Source organism: Mobula birostris, chromosome 16 (genome assembly GCF_030028105.1).
Source record: "Mobula birostris isolate sMobBir1 chromosome 16, sMobBir1.hap1, whole genome shotgun sequence".
In the NCBI taxonomy this organism is placed as follows: Eukaryota; Metazoa; Chordata; class Chondrichthyes; order Myliobatiformes; family Myliobatidae; genus Mobula; species Mobula birostris.
This window is the reverse complement of record NC_092385.1, coordinates 10,080,170-10,099,739: the sequence shown is the minus strand read 5'-3', so window position 1 is coordinate 10,099,739 and position 19,570 is coordinate 10,080,170. Positions and strand designations below refer to the sequence as shown.

The 19,570-nt window shown below is 40.2% G+C and overlaps 1 protein-coding gene across 2 annotated transcripts in view; it reads right to left on the bottom strand.

The window, feature by feature from the left end:
• arih2 (ariadne homolog 2 (Drosophila)) overlaps nucleotides 1–19,570 on the bottom strand; it is a 94,593-nt gene that overhangs the window by 4,995 nt on the left and 70,028 nt on the right. For both annotated transcript variants that reach the window (XM_072280289.1, XM_072280290.1), the window contains exons 8-13: nucleotides 13,912–14,029; nucleotides 10,706–10,756; nucleotides 10,590–10,611; nucleotides 7,521–7,672; nucleotides 6,655–6,798; nucleotides 1,743–1,811 (exon numbers count right to left, since the gene is read on the bottom strand). In XM_072280289.1, coding sequence (XP_072136390.1) covers nucleotides 1,743–1,811; nucleotides 6,655–6,798; nucleotides 7,521–7,672; nucleotides 10,590–10,611; nucleotides 10,706–10,756; nucleotides 13,912–14,029 — 556 coding nt within the window. The remainder of the gene's footprint in view (nucleotides 1–1,742; nucleotides 1,812–6,654; nucleotides 6,799–7,520; nucleotides 7,673–10,589; nucleotides 10,612–10,705; nucleotides 10,757–13,911; nucleotides 14,030–19,570) is intronic.

The following is a 19,570-nucleotide window of genomic DNA, read 5'->3' as shown; positions in this document are numbered from 1 at the left end:
CTCCCACTTTCAAATCTCTAACTATCTCTTCTTTCAGTTAGTCCTGACGAAGGGTCTCGGCCCGAAACGTCGACTGTATCTCTTCCTATAGATGTTGCCTGGCCTGCTGCGTTCATCAGCAACTTTATGTGTGTTGCTTGAAATTCCAGCATCTGCAGATTTCCTCGTGTTTGCGTTTTTAAAAACTCAAGTGTGTGTATTCCACCTGAGGAATCAGGAAGCAGCTCGGAAACTCAAGATCTTCTGATGTGGGAAGGAGCTCAAGCACCATCCGACTCCAATTTACCTGGGTGTGACACTGGAGAGGACGCTCTCATTTGCCACCCACATCCAAAAACTCGGAGGGAAAGTTGGCTCTCACAATTCTCTCTTGAAAAAATTAGCAGACACGAAATGGGGAGCTAATGCTCACACACTTAGATCAACTGCCCTCACACTCTGCTATGCACCTGCAGAATACTGTGCACCTGTGTGGGGCAGATCAGCCCTTGCGAAGAAAATAGACCAGTTGCTTAACGAAGCCTGCCAAATAATCACAGGCACACTGCACCCCACACCCGCTAGCATAATTTACAGACTTGCAGGCTCCCCCAGAGATCTGAAGACACACTACAACAAAAATTGAAGAAAGGTAAACAGAACTCGGATCCACAGCACCCACTACATCATCATGTGCCAGTTTCCAACTGCCTAAAATCGAGGAAAACCTTTGCTACAGTGGAGGAACTACCGCACAGAACATCCCCCCAAACATACAGGATTGACCTCTGGCAACAAACAGAAGCCAGAACCCCACCAAACAATACAGTGCAAGACCCCACAGAAACGTTGCCAGATGGGGCACTGCTTGACAGACGGAAGTGATGCACTCTCAACAGAGCGAGAGCGGGAGTTTGTAGGACGGGAGACAATATGGTGAAGTGGGATTTAAAGACCAGCGAATCCTGTGAGTGTGACAAAAGGGTGCAGGACACTGAACACGTTCTGCGCAACTGCCCACTCTCACCTGACTTAGCTGACACTGACCTACTCAATGTCAACCAAATAACACTAGAGTAGCTGGCTGTCTGGTGTGACAAGCTATGAATGAATGAAAGCCTCTGATCCCCAAATTTCCTCTGCACCAACAGTTACGCCATTGAGGATAAAAGAGGATACAGTACTACAAATTTCCAAAAAGGAAACAATGGGGGGGGGGGGGGGCGTGTGGAGGTAGTGAGAAAAAGGCCAGCACAGTATCATAATGGTTAGCAAGCCTGGCTCAATTCCACTGCCACCTGTAAGAAGCTTGTGTGCTCTCCCCATGTCTGTGTGTTTTTTTTCCCGGGTGCTCCAGTTTCCTCACACATTCCAAAGACATACACGAGTAGGTTAACTAGTCACATGGGTGTAGTTGGGCAATGCAGCTCATTAGGCTGGAAGAACCTGTTACAGTGTTGTATCTCTAAATAAATAAAATAAAGTCTGATGAGCACAAGGGCCTATTAGAGAGGAGGGAAAGACAAGGGCATTTCTGTCTTCTGCATCTCGCATACTGGTCAACAGTAAAGACGGACTTCAATTGGATACAAAAGACAGCATTAAGCCTTTCATTTAATAGAACAATCTCTCACTTTAGAATGAATGTAGTAGGAAGTGGATCGAAAGGCAAAATGACTATGCTCCACATCAAGTTACTACATCTTGGCAACAGGGAATAAAAAACTGCTCCATCAAAATTCCTATATGACCAAAGCTCTTACCAGTTTTTTCCTGGGCCCTGACTCCATATAGTATGCATATGGATAGGTGTACTGCAAGGTGTACCGACACTTTGGAAAGAGAAAAAAAAATGATTAGAAACTTTTGGACAGAATTTCCAGTAACATTTTGCCAAAAACAAGCCATTCTGCCAAACCAATTTGTTTATAGTCCCTACACAGCTGACTGAAATAATTCATGAGTTGCATGGTACAGTGCACCTGTACTTGCGTTAGTGGCTGACTGAATAAATTTGCTTGAAGCCATGCCTTGAAAGAATCTAACTGGTCAAATTCAATTCTCACCACAACAGAGATGTTGTGCCGATGACGGTTGACTGCAGACAACCCAAATCTTGTGAACATGCTTACAAAGACAAAACTGCCATGCAATCTTGAGAGGTCCCAACAATTACATCTCTCTTCCTTAACACACGCCTGCCAAATTCCAAGCCTGATAGCAGGGATGCACACTTTCAGCTGCTTTTCTATGGCATATAGCAAGTTCATCACCCTTGGAAAGGGATTTCCTTTGAGCAACACTCTTAGCCCAGTTAGATAACCTATGTTTCTTCAATCAGATACTGAAGTCATTTGTAATGTTAATATTATCAGCTATTATATTAATTGTTACAATCTTCCCAGTCCTCTCAGAGATAATCAACAGATTTTCCCTTCCTCTCAGAGCTAATCCACAGAATTATTTTTCAGCACTGACAGTGCCGAGGTATTTAAATGAGGCACAAAATAGAACTGGACCCTGATCATAAAGGAGGACCCAAATGCTTTCAATCATGGGCAAACAGAAGTAATTACTGTTGTGTAACATCAGAAAGCACAACTTGACCCACTGTTGCATTAAGTAATAACAGACTATGCTCGAACCTTTATCTTTAAACACAATTCTTAGAAACCAAACCATTCTTTACTTGGATCCTCGCTTCCTTTATCTTTAAATAAACTAACTGACAATGTGGTCATCAAACATACTTTGAAGATTTGGTTACAGTTTAGAAAACATTTTGGTTTATTGAGATTCTCCCTCGAGTCCCATCTTTTCTAATTGTTTTTTTAAACCATCTTTAATTGACTTACCTTTTAAAGAATGGGATAGATTGGGTATTAAACGATTTCAGGATTTGTTTGATGGAGGGAATTTCTCTTCTTTTGTGCAACTTTCAATGAAATTTAACCTTTCCAATACCCACTTTTTCAATACTTACAGATTAGAGATTTTTTAAGATGCCAATTACATACATTTCCTACAAGTCCAGATAAGAATATAATAGGTACAATTTTTAATCTGAAACCCTCTGACAATTTGTTCAATATCTTACATTTACGGTCTGCTGTTGGGACTGAAAAAGGCCTCGAGATAAAATTAAAGGAGACTGGGAAAAGGATTTACAGATTTTCATATCTGAAGAGAGCTGGAAGATTATTTTAAAATTGATTAATTCTTCATTATTATGTGCTCGTCATTCTTTATTACAATTCGAAGTGGTACAGAGTTCATATGTCTAAAGACAAGCTCTCTCGTTTCTACACAGATATTTCCCCTTTCTGTGATATATGTACTAATGGAGTGGCCACACTAATTCACATGTCCAAGCCTTGAAAAATTTTGGAAAAATGTATTCCAAACTTTTTCTGTACTTTTCAATGTTAGTTTTAAGCCCAATCCTTTGACTGCCTTGTTTGGTATTGTTGAGGATAGTACTACAAAACTGAAGCCATCTAATTTGCGGGTTTTGGCCTTTATGTCTCTTATGGCCAGGGGGGCGACCTTGCTCAAGTGGAAGGAGGACGCCCCGCCCACTCATTCAATGGCTATCTGATGTTATGTTATGCCTTGATCTAGAGAAGATTCGTTATTCGATTTCTGATTCTAAACATGATTTTCTAATGTTATGGGGACCCTTTGAGTTATTTTCATAATCTATGAAGTTATTAAAGTATGGATCTGAGCCATTATTATTATAATATTATATGGTAAGGTATTTCTTTTTTTTCCCTTCTCTTTTTTTTTACCAACCAGCTCATTTTGGTAATGGGGGTAGATTTTTTTTGAAAAAAAATACAATTATTTTATTTTATTTCATTTCATAATTCAATCTTCTTTTCTACATGATTGATTTGGAATATGGGATACTGTGATCATATTACTGTGATTTAAATGCAATGTAACTCATATTACTTGTATCCTTATGAATTTTGTATTTATGCAATTTATATATTGATAAAAATATTGAAAGAGGAAACCAAACCAGAGATAACCATTGATTGGAGTTATCCCTTTGAATTTCACTGTTAAGAATACTCCGGAATTCAGAATGATTAATCATTGCCTTTTCTCGAAACAAAAACCTTGAATCCCATTTAAATGGCAGTCATGATTTTGTAATAGAACTAATTCTCACATTAGATGGTGTAAAGCTCTTGCCCATTAAAAATTGTACAATCTCCAACCCACTGATACTGGGGCAACAAAGAATGCCTATGGGGACTGCAAGAAAGACTCTGAACTACACAAAGATCAATTTGATAGTTCAAGTGACCTCACTGTATACTTTCTTTTTCCTGAATTGTGATGAATTCCCAGGCATAATGCATCTTCTTTTGGAACTGCCTTATTTCATACCTTAACTTGGCAACAATCTAACCAAGACATGGCACTCTATGGCATCCATACTCATCAACAAAGTTTGAGGTCATGATTCCACTGCGCATTGTTGTTGGGTCACCAGCATCTTGAAAGCACCAACTTTCTCACTGAGTAGCATATAAGAAACTTAACTATGCATCCACCTGAGATCACAACTTAAGACAATAGTGGTGTGTGCAGCTGGTCAGTCTTGGCAGTGTACTTATCTGTCAGATTACTACTTAAATTTAATAAAATATCCACAAGGAAAATCGCAGCAGCATAACCAAACAGAATTTCAAAATAAGCAACAGAGATATTAGGACAAGTGACAAAAGCTTGACAGGAGGTAAGATTTTGAGAATCTTAGAAGAGGAGGTAGCTGGAATGGATTGTGGCCACTTTTAACTCTGTGATGATGAAAATCAGGAACTGTAAGAACAAAAGGAGGTTAGACTCTGTAGGGAGGGCAAAAGGCAGGAAATTTAAATTCAATAAATTAAATCTGGATTACAATAATGTAACTACTACTGTAAATTTCAATTCACTAATATCTGACAGAAAAAGCCACTCCTACCCAGTCTGGTGTACAGTGAACTCCCATTACACAGGCTCTTAATTAACCAGCAAGCCACACAGGTAAGGATCAAGGATCAACTTTATTCACCATATATATTTACATGTGTTAGGAAATTTGCAGTGGTGTGTTGGTCAGGGTGTGACATGCAAAGAAAAACAATATTCAACATTTATAAATGAAAAAGAATTACCGTCAGAAAAAGAAATAAAGTCAGAGGTTAGAGTATGGATATGGAAGAAAATGTGCATAAATACATAAATAACAGCATATAATTACAATGTAAACAGCATTATAAAAAGTGCTTTAAAGTGTTTAGAGTGTAAAATCAAACTGCTATCACAAAGTATATGAAAAATAACTTTGCACTGATTCTGACTCTGGCACACAAAATTGAACTCTCAAATATTATGACACACCAGAATTGGTGTGTTGCCCTACAGTCTAGTTAAGCTAGAACTGAAGATGTTAAAGCTCTTATCCATCATAGGACAAGCAGACTAATGGTGGTACAGTGACAGCCAGTCGGTGGGGGAGAAGCTCCAGGAAATAACACTAACTGGAGACCACATCAGGAGAAACGTGGAATAGCAAACTTGTTGGTGATAACCACCTGCTGTCCTTCATTACTGATAAATCTGCATTTCTCCATACTGATCAGCATTTAGAATACAGATTAAGGCACAACAGTGTTACAGAATAGACTGTGGATGGACAACTTCAATGCTGATTTCAAAGTGACTGTGTAACATCATGACATAACACCATGCTCTGTGACTAACACTCCCCATCACCACAGTTTCAATACCAAATGTACTGCAACAATTAGCTATGGTTTCTTTGAGAGCACCTCCAAACTAAAAGGACAAGACCACAAGACATAGGAGCAGAATTAGCAGCCCATTCAGTCTATTCCACCATTCCATCACAGCTGATTTATTATCGTTCTTAACCCATTCTCCTGCCTTCTCCCCGTAATCTACGACATCGTTAATAATCAAGAACCTGTCAACCTTCACTTTAAATATACCCAAAGGCTTGGCCTCCACAGCCATCTGTGGTGAAGAATTTCATAGGTTCACCACCCTCTGGCTAAAGAAATTTCTTCTCATCTTCGTTCAAAATGGATGTCCTTCTGTTCTGAAGATGTGCCCTACTGTCCTAGTCTCCACCACCATAAGAAACATCCTCTCCATGTCCACTATATCTAGGTCTTTTAATCTTTGACAGATTTCAATGAGATTCCCCTCGTTTTTTCTAAACTCCAGGAAGTACAGGCCCAGAGTCATCAACCACTCCTCATAAGCTAACCCTTTCATTCCCAGGACCATTCTTGTGACCTCCTCTGGACCTTCTCCATTGCCAGCACATATTTTTTTAAGATAAGGGGCCCAAAGGGGTAGCAAAATTACAGTTATGCTAAGTAGCCCTCTGGATCACAACCACAAGCTAGGAATAAGTCACCTTTCATTCACTGATGTACAGTCAAAGATCAAAACTTGCTAACAGGACAGAGCAAATACATCCATCACACAGATGACAGCAGTTCACCAAATCATAGTTCAGTAAGGCAATAGATGCAGCTCTATCAGCAGTGCCCACATCCCATGGATAAAAGAAACAAAGTATTATCTAGCTTTTTCACGTTCAGTTTATACTCTTTCAATTTCATAATTATTGAACAAGTAACTTACCTTGGCAAGCAACTTTGCAGCATTCTGTAAATACTGCCAATCAATCCACGTTCCCAAATTATTCATAACACGTTCCTGGATTTTTTCTTGAATCCGCTGGTATGTCTGTGCTTCCAGCTGCAGGCTTTTATTGTGGTTTTCCCACTGAAGAAATAGGAAAACAAAGGTAAACCTCTTCATCACTTTTGAAAGCCACATTTGAAAGAGTTGGGTGTACTTTTGGGCCAGGACGCTTATTGGAGCAAGTGGAATCCCACCACAACGATCAAACAATGAAAGAATACCTTTAATCACCAGAAGACAATAGCACATCCTTTCTTATATAAGGGGCCCAAAACTGCTCCCAATACTCAAGTGAAGTCTGATCAATGCTTTGTAAGGCCTCAGCAATACATTTTTGCTTTTACAAAATATATTCCACTCCACGTGAATCCTGTAAGAGGACTCCCAAGTCCCTTTGCACCTCTGATTTCTAAATTTTCTCCCTGTTCAGAAAATAGTCCACACTTTTATTGCTTCTACCAATGTACATGACCATACATTTCCCAACACTGTAGTCCATCTGCCACTTCTTTGCCCATTCTCCTAATCTGTCTGATTCCTTCAGCAGATTCCCTGCTTCCTCAACACTACCTGTCTCTCCACCTATATTGAAGTGAAGAAATTGCATACTACCCCCAGAATTACAATCACAAGTTATGCCTCTTAAAACCTAAAGTGGAATGTGTCTGAATGGAAAAACATGCAAAACAGCCAACACTAAACAGAAAACATGTTGGATCAATGCATCCACTGGAGAGTGCCAGCTTTGGAAAGCTGCTGAAAAGAACAGGCAATTTTAGACATCTATTCTGAACAGCCCTTACCCTTTCGAAATAGAACAAGTATTTCTTCAAGGCTTCCCTAGCCTGTGCCTGCTGGCTCTGGTTCACAATGTCAGGGTTCTCTTTGTACCGACTGCATTCATAATACTCGCTGCCGTGGGTCTTCCAGTCTCCCAGGCACATCCAACAGAAATCTAAGAAAATAAACACAACAATGATGCTTGAGAGAGAAACGTACCGCAGGACTATTGAGGGAAAACCGTGTGAATGGGACTGGCAGGATTGATTGATTTACTTACTTATTTGTTTTTATTGTGAGAAGCAGCAGGGAACAGGCCTTTCCAGTCCAACAAGCCATGCTGCCCAGCAACCCACATATTTAACACCAGCCTAATCATAGGACAGTTTTACAATGACCAATTAACCTACTAACCCACATGTCTTTGGATTTCTATTAGAGATTTTAGAATTCCATAAAGCAAAAGTCTTGACTTGTTAAGTTTCAATAGTACCATGTCAAGATATTGTTCCCAAACTATGTCTCCACAAAGATGTTATTCTGAAGGACACATCTAAAACCAAGCTCTTCCTGGTCCAAATCACTAAGTACACCACCTGTTAACGGATCAGGTGGAACAAAGGAGTCCAGTATTTTAACTAACTTTAGCCAGGAATGTGGATACTATACCAGTGCTCATCCCCTCTGTATTATGCATGAAAGGTGGAAAAAAAAAAATCAGGTCTACAACACACTACAAATCTTCAACCAGTGAAAATATATGCGCTGTCAAATGTACCCATGTAAAGTTTGTAACTGCACATTTGGAAAGAAAACTCTAGGTGCAAGAGACGGCAGATGCTCGAATCTGAATGATTCGAAATGTCAATGTACATTCTCCTCCCACAGGAAACTCGGCACTGAGTTCCTCCAGCAGTTAGTTTTTTTTTTTAAAATGTAAGTTACCTAGGTGTGGAACAAGATTCTGAAGCCACATAGCCAATTCCTCCCTCTACGTATTACATTTCATCAACAGCAACAGGATCCACCATCCAAGCTATGCTCTCTTCTCACTACTATCATCAGGCAGGAGATATAGGAACCTTACATCCCACACCACCAGATTCAGGAACAGTTATTACCCTACGACCATCAGGCTCTGAACAGGCATGAAAACTTCACACACAACTCTGAACTGAGTCCACAAGCTACAGACTCATTTCAAGAAAATCTACAACTCATGTTCTTCATATTATTTCTTTTATTTCCACAATTTGTCTTCTTTTGCACACAGGTTGTCAGTCTTTGTTATGTATAATTTTTCATAAATTCTACTGTATTTCTATATTTCCTGTAAATGTTTGCAAGAAAATGAACCTTAAGGTAGTATATGGTGACATACTATATATGTACTTTGATAATAGATTTACTTTGACTTTATTACAACATGAGGTACATTACAGATGCTGGAAATCTAGAGTACTGACAAAGGGTCTCAGCCCAAAACAGTGACTGACCGTTCATTTCCCTCCACAGATGCTGCCTGATCTGCTGAGTTCCTCCAGCACTTTGGAAGAGGGAACATTGCTTAAGAATCTTAAATGCTTAAATCTTAAGAATGTAATTTGAGAGGGAGAAGCTAAAGTCAAATATATCAGTATTACAGTGGAGTAAAGAGAATTATTGTGTGTAGAGTTTAAAAAACTGCAACAGTAAAAAGGCACTGAAGGGAGTTATATACTGGCCTCCAAACAGTAGCCAGGTGTGGGCTACAAATTACAATGAGAAGACAGAACATGCATGTCAAAGGGGTGATGTTATGATAGCAATGGAGGATTTCAATATGCAAGTAAATTGGGAAAATCAGGTTGGTGCTGATTTTGGATCCCAAGAGAGAGAATTTGCAGAATGCCTCCAAGATGCCTTTTTAGAGTGGCTTGTGGTTGAGCCCACTAGAGGATCAACTATTCTGAATTGCGTATTGTGCAATGAACCGGATTTGAAGAGGGAGTTCAAGATAAAGGAATCCTTAGAAGATAGTGATCATAATATGATAGAATTCACCCTGTGATTTGAGAGAGAGAAGCTAAAGTCAAATGTATCCGTATTACAGTGGAGAAAGGGGAATTATAGAGGCAAGAGAGTGGAGCTGGACAAAGTTGATTGGAAAGGGACACTAGTAGGGATGATGGCAAAGCATCAATGGCTGGAGTTTCTAGAAGCAGTTTGGAAGGTGCAGGATACGATACATCCCAAAGGAGGGATATTCTAAAAGCAGGATGACAGGTCTTGGCCCAAAACATCGACTGTTTACTCTTTTCCAAAGATGCTGCCTGGCCTGCTGTGTGTTGCTTTGTATTTCCAGCCATCTGCAGATTTTCTCATACTATTGAACTTAGATTGCATCATGAACACTAACGTATCATCCTTTAAAATATCATGCTCAAATACAAGATATTAAGTCACTGCACTAGCAATGACAGCGTCTGGGAGTCAACTCAAAGTGCAATATGCCAGCTTGGAATATTAATTCAAAATTTTGAAATTGGAATTTGAAAGCTTGCTTCACTGATATGACCACCATTTTGTAGCAACAAAATCCCAACTGATTCACTCATTTCCATCAGGGAAGGAAACCTGATCTTCTTCCTAGGTCTGGTCCAGATGCAAATCTGAATCCAAACCCAACAATAAGGTTGACCCTCAGCTGGTCTGTCAGTTCAAGGGCCACTAAGGATGCCCAATGTACGTAGGCATTGGGCACTAGATGCAAATTCCAGAAACAAATAAAAAGAAAAATATGCTGGATGAGATTCCAGAATAAGATTATTTTTTGAATACAGCCATACACCATTTTGCATCCACCAAATCAAGGATTTTTTCCAAAAACAGTAACAATACTCCATTGGCACTAGTCCAGAGAATTCACAATTTCCAAGTCACAATTTAATGTATAGATATCTTAATATTCTGTTTATTTCTCTGTGGCATACAGAGTTAATTTCACACACACGACTACGGCACTTTTCCTTGCAAACTGCCAACAGTAAGTGTGCATTTTCCAAATCTATATAATGTAAAATATAATATTATTTGCTTTTATAATGACTCACCATGCTTGCACTTTGAACATTGCTGAAACAAAAAGAAAGAAAAAGTAATAAAACAGTTCATTTTACACACTAGAAAATCAATCAAGCACATTGCATGATGCATCCATCAATCTTACCATGTGATTGCACCCTCCATTTTTCTCAATGCAAATATTGCACTTAGGACACTGTAAAATATTTTAAAAGAAACAGTTAGAAGCAAAGAAAATAGGTTGGTGCATTATAGTTTTATCAAAGCAGGGTTTGGAATTATTGCAAAGTTGCAGTACTTTAATGGCTTAGCATTCCATCTTTTAATAGTGACGATTGACACTTGACCCTAGAATACCAATGTTCAGATCTACTCTGAAGAAATGATATATTTCAACATTGACTGAGCTAATCAACAACACAGTGTCACTCTAATAATCCAACATGCTGAACTTTGAAATATGTGGACTACTTGATATTACTTCTATTAATGTCCTAACTTACTTTGATTTTATGTTACACAGTATTACAGCTTTCCAGAGAACCCAATTAAGTGTTAGATGGACATGGGAACTAAGACTCTGGTGAATTTCAGAGAGGGTGGAAGAGTCAGATTTCTGAATAGATATCAGAGTTTAACTGTTCTTACGTATTTCAACCTACTTCAGATGCACCAATCATTAAAGGAATTCTTGCATTTAAAAATCATTGATCACATCTCTTTTAAATAATCCCAAAACATTTCACTGTCATTGAACCACTGTTGAAGCTTAGTCACTGTGATAACAGCAGCCAATTGAGTCACCTGTGGCTGTCTCCTCAAACGAACATATTGTTTTGGATGCTAATGAGGGGTGGTGGGGAGTGGGCATGTGTAGTCTCTCAAGAAAAAAAATAACAGCCACAGATAGATCTATGGCACCATGTTGTACTGCAGGGTACAGCAAAAAGAAAGCTGGCAAAAGTGATAGAGGTCTCAAGTGCTTGTAGCTATAAGCAGAACTCCAGAATGGTGCATGGCCTCTCTGGTGTTAGGATCAATGATGTCTCTCAGCAGGCACAGATCATTCTGAAAGGGAAGGATTCGCAGCCAGAGGTCATAGTCCACATTGGCACTAACAACATAGAAAGGAAAGAGATGGGGTCCTGCAAAGAGAATTTAAGACGTTGGAGAGGAAATAGCACCTCTAAAGTTGTAATTTCAGGATTATTCTCTGTGCCATGTGTGAATGAGGCAGGAAGTAGGAAGAACGTATAGTTGAATGCATGGTTAAAGGCGATGGTGCAGAGTTTCAGGTACATGTATCTCCAGGCCCTCTTCGAGGGCAGGTGGGATACTTACAAGGAGGACAAGTCGCACCCAAACTTGAGGGGCATTAGTATCCTTGCAGATTTGCAAGTGCTACTCGGGGGGGGGGGGGGGGGGGGGTGGCAACCAGAGCAGCAGGTGGAGGGTCTGAGGGGAAGACAGGGTTAGGTCAACTAAGACTGCGAGGGAAAAAAAGAGTAGGTGATCCTTGCCACTTTTTTTTTGCTTCTTCTGACTCTTGGACTGACTACAGAGAGCATCTCAAAGGAATGGAGTAATGCCATTAGTGCCTTCTCCACAAAATCTTCCAAATTCACTATAAGAATAAATAAACCAACATCAGTGGTTTCTTCTAGACTAAATTTTGAAACAAGTCCTTCTTTCATTAAGTTCTGCCAGTAATAATGAATGCACAACAACTCTCAGGGGTTGGCATATGACCATCGCATACGTGACTGAAGAAAACAATTACAACAGCTTCAAACTTGATTATGATAACCCCACTGCATTTTACAGCATAAAAGCTTCTACTATTTAGGGGGGAAATAGGAAACCTTATAATATAGTGAGGCACCCTATCAACTGATAATCTGTTAAAATATCCAAAATATTTTTTGGTTGAAGTCCTACTCTTGATTGCCACAGATTGATAAGTATTGTTAAGTATTGCAAATTACTCAGAACCATTCATTCCAGTCCTTGCATAACAGAAAATATGCTGCAAACAATGACAGAACTACAGCTAATCAGGTTCTGAGCAATAACAAAAACAAATAAAAGATTATCCTATGTATGTACTTAAGTTCTGATTTTGAAGTATGAAGATGAAGACGGAAAAAAAGATGCTATGATACTCTATAAATGCAAATACTGGCATTGTCTTTTTTCCCAGCCTGTACATAGGTGATGATAATGAGGTTGCATTTACTGCCTCTCTGAGAGTTCCAAGAAAATAGTCCTTGGTAGTAACCACCTCACAACCAGACTACCTAATGCATTAACATCAAAGTACAAAGTGTAGGATTAGTGTCAGGAATGACTGGATCAGCCTAAAAGGTTCCTTTTCAATGTAAGTCATCAGTTACCAAGACAATATCATTGTTCCTACTTCGAGAAATTATCAGGTTTACTGAATTTGCCACAGCTCTGAAGACAATAACATTGATGTTATGTAATTTTATAACTAATTCAATGGGCTCAATTAATGATCAAGTAAAGGTAAATTAAAATCTTACCAGAGCAGTTTATAAATTTTAAATTGAGCTTTAAAAATATGGAACTAAAAGCAGCTTCATCAGCAAACTAATTACACTGTTTCAAGCATTCTCCAGGGATATTGACATCTTCCTGCTCTCCCCATTTTAATCAATTTTTACAGGAGCAGCATTGGGAGTGTCCTGATCAGCTGCATCACCTTCTGGGATAGGAATTACAGGGAATCTGACTGCAAGACAAGACAAAGAACTGAAAGGACTGCTCAGAGGATCATCTCTTCCACCAAACCGGGCCTTTAGCATTGTGAAGAATCCCTCCCATCCATCCCACAATCTCTTTAACCACCAACCATCAGGCAGAAGGCACCATAGCATTAGGACAAGGTAGGAAACAGCTTCCACTCTGGGCCATGAGACTATTGAACTCCTGCCACCACCCAGCTCTCCTCATGCAAAAAGCACCAGTAACATTATAATGTGTACTTTTTAACTTGTATTGTAAATGCACCTTATGCTAAAAGTCACTCTTCTGGAATATATTTTATTATTTATTAACTACTTGTAATATCACTTATGTGCTTTGTGTGAGTTATATCTACTGTGTTGTGCACCTTAGTCTGATGGAATGTTGTTCATTTGGCAGTATACATGTTTATTGTCATTCAATTGTATACGTGAACTTTAACCTGAAATGGTTCCAGAAGCCATTCAATGTTCAAGGACACATATCAGGAAAAGCTTTGCCAGCTAAAAGTAAATGAACAAAATAATCTCTGGGACATTAGGCCGGTACATGATCATTATACACAAAAAGTTGCTATCTTCTTACATCTTTTGTATGTGCACTGATGTAATTTGCGGTTTCTGAGTCATCAGCACATTTAGTGAGCCACTTTTTAATAGTGGTGCAGTCGGTGGGAGCATGGTACATCTGGCGACACTTGAAGCTGCAAGATAAGATATGCTGGTTAGAATTCAAATAACGTCACTACTTCCAGACAACAACTCAGATTAAAGTGAATACATTTTGTCCTTCAAAGATTCTATTTCAAGTACTAATCAAGCCCATACACTGGACTGAATAGAGATGGAGTGCTTCACTGTTGATGTGGCATGCTGCAGATGCAAGGTGAAGAAGTTAAACAAAGATTCCATTTGCTTACCCTGACGGTTCAAAATCTGAATCAGATTTATTATCACTGACAGATGTTGCAAAATGTGTTGTTTTGCAGCAGTACAATACATAAGAATTACTATAAATTACAATGGTTTATTTTTAAAAATTAAGTAGTGCAAAAAGAGGGCAATATAGCGAGGCAGCATTCAATGGTTCATGACCTTTCAGAAATTTGATGGCAGAGGGGAAGAGACTGGTCCTAAAATGTTGAATGTGTGTCTTCAGGCTCCTGTACCTCCTCACTGATGGTAGTAATGAGAAGACGCATGTCCTGGATGGTGAGGATCCTTCATGATGGATGCCACTCTCTTGAGACACAGTCTTCTGAAGATGTCCTTGATGGAAATGGCGGAGTTTACAACCCTCTGCATCTTTTTCTGATCCCGTACATTGGAGGCTCCATATCAGGCAGTGTTGCAACGAGTCAGATGACGCCAGAGAGTGGCGTCTCACTGTGTGCAGCTCCAATTCAGGTACACGTGTAAGAACATGTTGCACTATTCAAACAAGGGCACAGAATCATGATGTGATTTGTATAATAGTTTTTGGTCAATTCATAACACTGAAATACATCAACATGTTTTTCTCATTCTTGTACGTGGGAAATTGCACTGCCTCAAATAGCTGCCAAGTACACCCACAGTAACTACATTTTTAAAAAAAGCAATTTACTGTACATAGAAAGATTAGATAGATATGATATGATAAACCACTGCGTCAATGCAATGGATTTTTTTGCCTTGAAACATTAACTCTTTCTCTCTACAACTGCTAGCTGATTAAGTGAGCTATTTTTGTCCAAGGAAAATTATGTGGCTATCCATTCTTTCATCATCTTATGCACCTCTATCAAGTCACTTCTCATCCTCCCTCTCTACAAAGAGAAAAGCCCTAGCTTGCTCAACCTTTCTTGATAAGACATGCTCTCTAATGTATGTAGCCTCCTGGTAAATCTCCTCTCTGCATGCTCTCTGAAGCAGTGGTCCTCAAACACGGGGCCGCAAGGCATGTGCTACCGGGACGTGTGGAAACGATATAATTTGGCGATATGAAACGATATGAGTCAGCTGCACCTTTCCTCATTGCCTGTCACGCCCACTGTTGAACTTGAACGCACGTGAGGTCATCAGTCAGTATAACCTACAACTACTCGATGAGTGGAAAACAAACGTTGCTTGAGAGTTTCTTTGGAAGAAGTGGTAGGGGACACTAAAGACCTAACAATGACGATAACGCAGAGACAGCTGAGGCCGAGACTGCAAAACAAAAAGAAAGCTTCCTTCAACAGAAAATACGACGAGTCGTACATAAAATATGGCTTTATTGTGACTGGTGACTCGCACACTCCAAGCCCCCTGTGTGTGATATGTGGAGACAAGCTGTCTAATGAGGCAATGAAGCCCTCAAAACTGCTTCGGCACCTTGAGTCCAAGCACCCTGCACTTAAAGACAAACCTGTTGAGTTTTTTGAGCAGAAAAAACGTGAGCAAGCAAGACAGAACCAAGTGCTGGGAGCCACCACCTCCACAAATGCTGTGGCTAGCCGCATTGCTAAGGCTAAGAAGCCTTTCACTGTTGGTGAAGAATTGATTCTGCCTGCTGCCAGGGGATTGTGCCATGAACTGTTGGGAGAAGCTGCAGCTAACAAGATGGCAAAGGTTTCTTTTTCAGCTACCACAGTTTCAAGGAGAATCAATGCCGGCATTCTGGATCACAGTCAAGGCTGAATATCTCGAGATAGCCACGACAGCACTGAAAACGTTGCTTCCATTTCCAACATCGTATCTCTGCGAAGCGGGGTTTTCTGCAATGAATGCGACGAAACTAAATTGTGGGATAGACTGGACATAAGGAACCCCCTTCAAGTATCACTGTCTCCCATCACCCCTCGATGGGACCGTCTTGTTGCAGGGAAACAAGCCTAGGGCTCCCACTGATTCAGCGATATTGGTGTGTTGCAATGATATTATATGTTCATACGAGGAAAATATGCGCTGTGTGTTTAATATCCAAACATTTCTTAAAATGTTATGATGCTATTGACTTATAAGTGACCTATAATTGACTTATCACTATATTCATGGGAAGAAAATATGCGCTGTGTGTTTAATTTTAAATTTGTTAGATAAACCCTTTTAGAAACGAAATTGAGTGTATTAGCTACTTATATAAGTGACTTATAGTTGACTTATCACCTATATTCTGGTCGTGATTAACACCACCCCACCCTCCCCCACCACCTACCCCCCCCCCCGCCCCCCAGGCTGGTCCGCAAGAATGTCAATATTAAATCAGTCCACGGTGCAAGAAAGGTTGGGGACCCCTGCTCTAAAGCTTCAACATCCTTCCTATAATGAGACAACCAGAACTGAACACAATAGTCCAAGTGCAGTCTAACCACAGAGCTGCAATATTATCTTTAATACTTTTAACTAACATGCACGTAGGCAGCAATTCAACACGTTAGCTGAGCTGCTGAAGAATCACATTGCCAAGGCAGCTAAGTACTTTCTTAACTTCAGGATTATGCCAATCTATAACACATCCTCACCAGTGATTTGCTCCCTAGGTCGGTACATGATTAACTCCTGAAGCAAAGTGAATGAGTCATTCTTATCAAATCCACTAATGAAAGTACTATAAAAACACAAGCTTATGGGGGCCTCAAACTGTTTTGTATCCAGAAATCCTAATTGCTAAATGCGTGTGTATGAACATTCAGAGACAGAAGTCCCTCAAGGGAATTAAGCATGCAGAACTCTATAGAAAGGAGACTGAAAAATATCATCTGATGCAATGCAAACTCCTTAACGAACCAGGTTAATATTATGGGTAGCCAAGTGTTCTTGCACATCATAAAACATAGTAATCTACAGCAAATTACAGGCCCTTCGGCCCACAATGTTGTGCCGACCATGTAACCTGCTCGAGAAACTGCCTTGAATTTCCCTACCACATAGCCCTCTATTTTCCTAAGTTCCATGTACTCTTAAAAGATCCTATTGTATTCTGCCTCTACCACCATCGCAAGCAGTACATTCCACATACCCACCACTCTCTAAGTGAACTTACCTCTAACATCCCCCCCCCCGTACCCATTTCCAAGTACCTTAAAACTATGCCTCGTCGCGTTAGCCATTTCAGTCCTGGGAAAAAGCCTCCTGCTAACAACAAGATTAATGCCTCTCATCATCTTATACACCTCTATCAGGTCACCTCTCATCCTCCGTTGCTCCAAGTTCATTCAACCTATTCTTATAAGGCATGCTCTCCAATCCAGACAACATCTTTCTAAATCTCCTCTGCACCATCTCTGTAGTATCCGCATCCTTCCCGTAATGAGGTGACCAGAACTGAGCACAGTACTCCAAGTGGATCTAACTAAGGTCTTATACAGCTGTAACATTACCTCACAGCTCTTGAACTCAATCCCACGGTTGATGAATGCCAACACACCATATGCCTTCTTAACAACACTGTCAACCTGCGCAGCAGCTCTGAGAGTCCTATTGACATGGACCCCAAAACCTCACTGATCCTCCACACTGCCAAGAATCTTACCATTAATATTATTTCTGTCTTCAAATTTGACCTACTTCACACTTAGCTGGATTGAACTCCATTTGCCACTTCTCAGCCCAGTTCTGCAGCCTATCGAAGTCCCACTGTAACCTCTGACAACCCTCCAGACTATCATCAACACCCCCAACTTTCATGTCATCAGCAAACTTACTAACTCATCCTTCTACTTCCTCACCCAGGTCATTTATAAAAATCTCAAAATCACCAGTCAGGCAATATGCTGGGAGAAGCACAATGTAACCTTTCCACTCTGGTGTTCTATTCAATAAATTTCTACATGATATTATAAAGTCACAGACACTATTACAGTCCAGGGCAGAGTTCAGAGTTCAATTCTGGCACCGTTCTGTAAGAAGTTTGTACATCCTTCCTGTGAGAACATTGGTTTCCTCCCACAGTCCTTGGCCGTACCAGTTAGTAAGTGAAACAGTCATTGTAAATTGTCCTGTGATTAAGTGAAAGTCATTGTAAATAGTCCTGTGATTAAGGTAGGGTTAAATAGGTGGGTTGCAGGGAGGTGTGGACTGTTGGGCGGAAGAGCTTGTTCCACTCCGCATCTCTAAATAAAACAAAACATAAACTTGAACCTGCATCCACCACTTCTGCTGGTAGTTCATTCCACCCTCCAAGTGCGCCCTCAGGTTCCTCTGAAGTATTTTGCCTTTCATCCTGGACATTTATATTGCATTAAGACTATTAGTTGGGTTTATACTGAAGCTTTGTCCTCCAAAAGGAGTTGGAGCCTCCAGAAAGAGTCAGAAGAAAATAAAGCTGGTGTGATACATCATGGAAACAAGTTCTTCGGTCCATTCAGATTCACACTGACCTTCAACTACCAATGACTAATCCTACAGTAATCCTGTTTTATATTCTCTCCATCTCCTACCCCCACCCTCAAATTCTACCTCTCAACTATTACTCTACCCACCCACAAACCGTTGTGATATGGGAAGAAATTGGAGCGTCAAAGGAAACCTATGGTCGCCAAGAAGAATGCGCACAGACAACCCAAGTCAGGATTCAACCCAGGTCTCTGACCCTATGAGGCCGCAACTCCAGAAGTTCTGTCATTGTGCTTCCCACACTAGCGAAGTCAGCAATTCTCCCACACCTGTCAATTTACACTGACACAGCTTTTAAAGTGCTTTATTATTTATTTATTTATATACAGCACGGAAGAGGCCTTTCCAGCCCTTCAAGCAATCCCTCAATTAAATTCTAGCCAAATCACGGGACAATTTACAATAACCAATTAACCTACCAACCGGTACGTATTTGGACTGTGGGAGGACACCAGAGCACTTGGAAGAAACCCACATGGTCATGGGAAGAACTCCTCAGAGGCAGCAACAAGAATTGAACTCAGGTCACCTGTACTGTGAAGCACTGTGCAAACCACTAGGCTACCGTGCTGCTTCACGGTATCTGTGACTTGGACCTCTCATGTTCATACCACTGTCGTTGGGGAATTAAGCTTCCAGACCTCAGCAGAAAGGATACGGAATAGATCAACTGTTGCAATGCAAACTCCTCAAAGAAGCAGGTTAATATCATGGATCCTCTACTGTTCGCACACACCACTCAAGATAAAATAGCTACACAGCAGAAATTTTGCATCATTTTCTGTTCCAACAACCGAGTAGTTAATCATTTAACAACTCCACGGGAGAGAATAATCAGCACAAATAAACACAATCAGTGCCAACTGCACTAACATGGAAATGCAAGG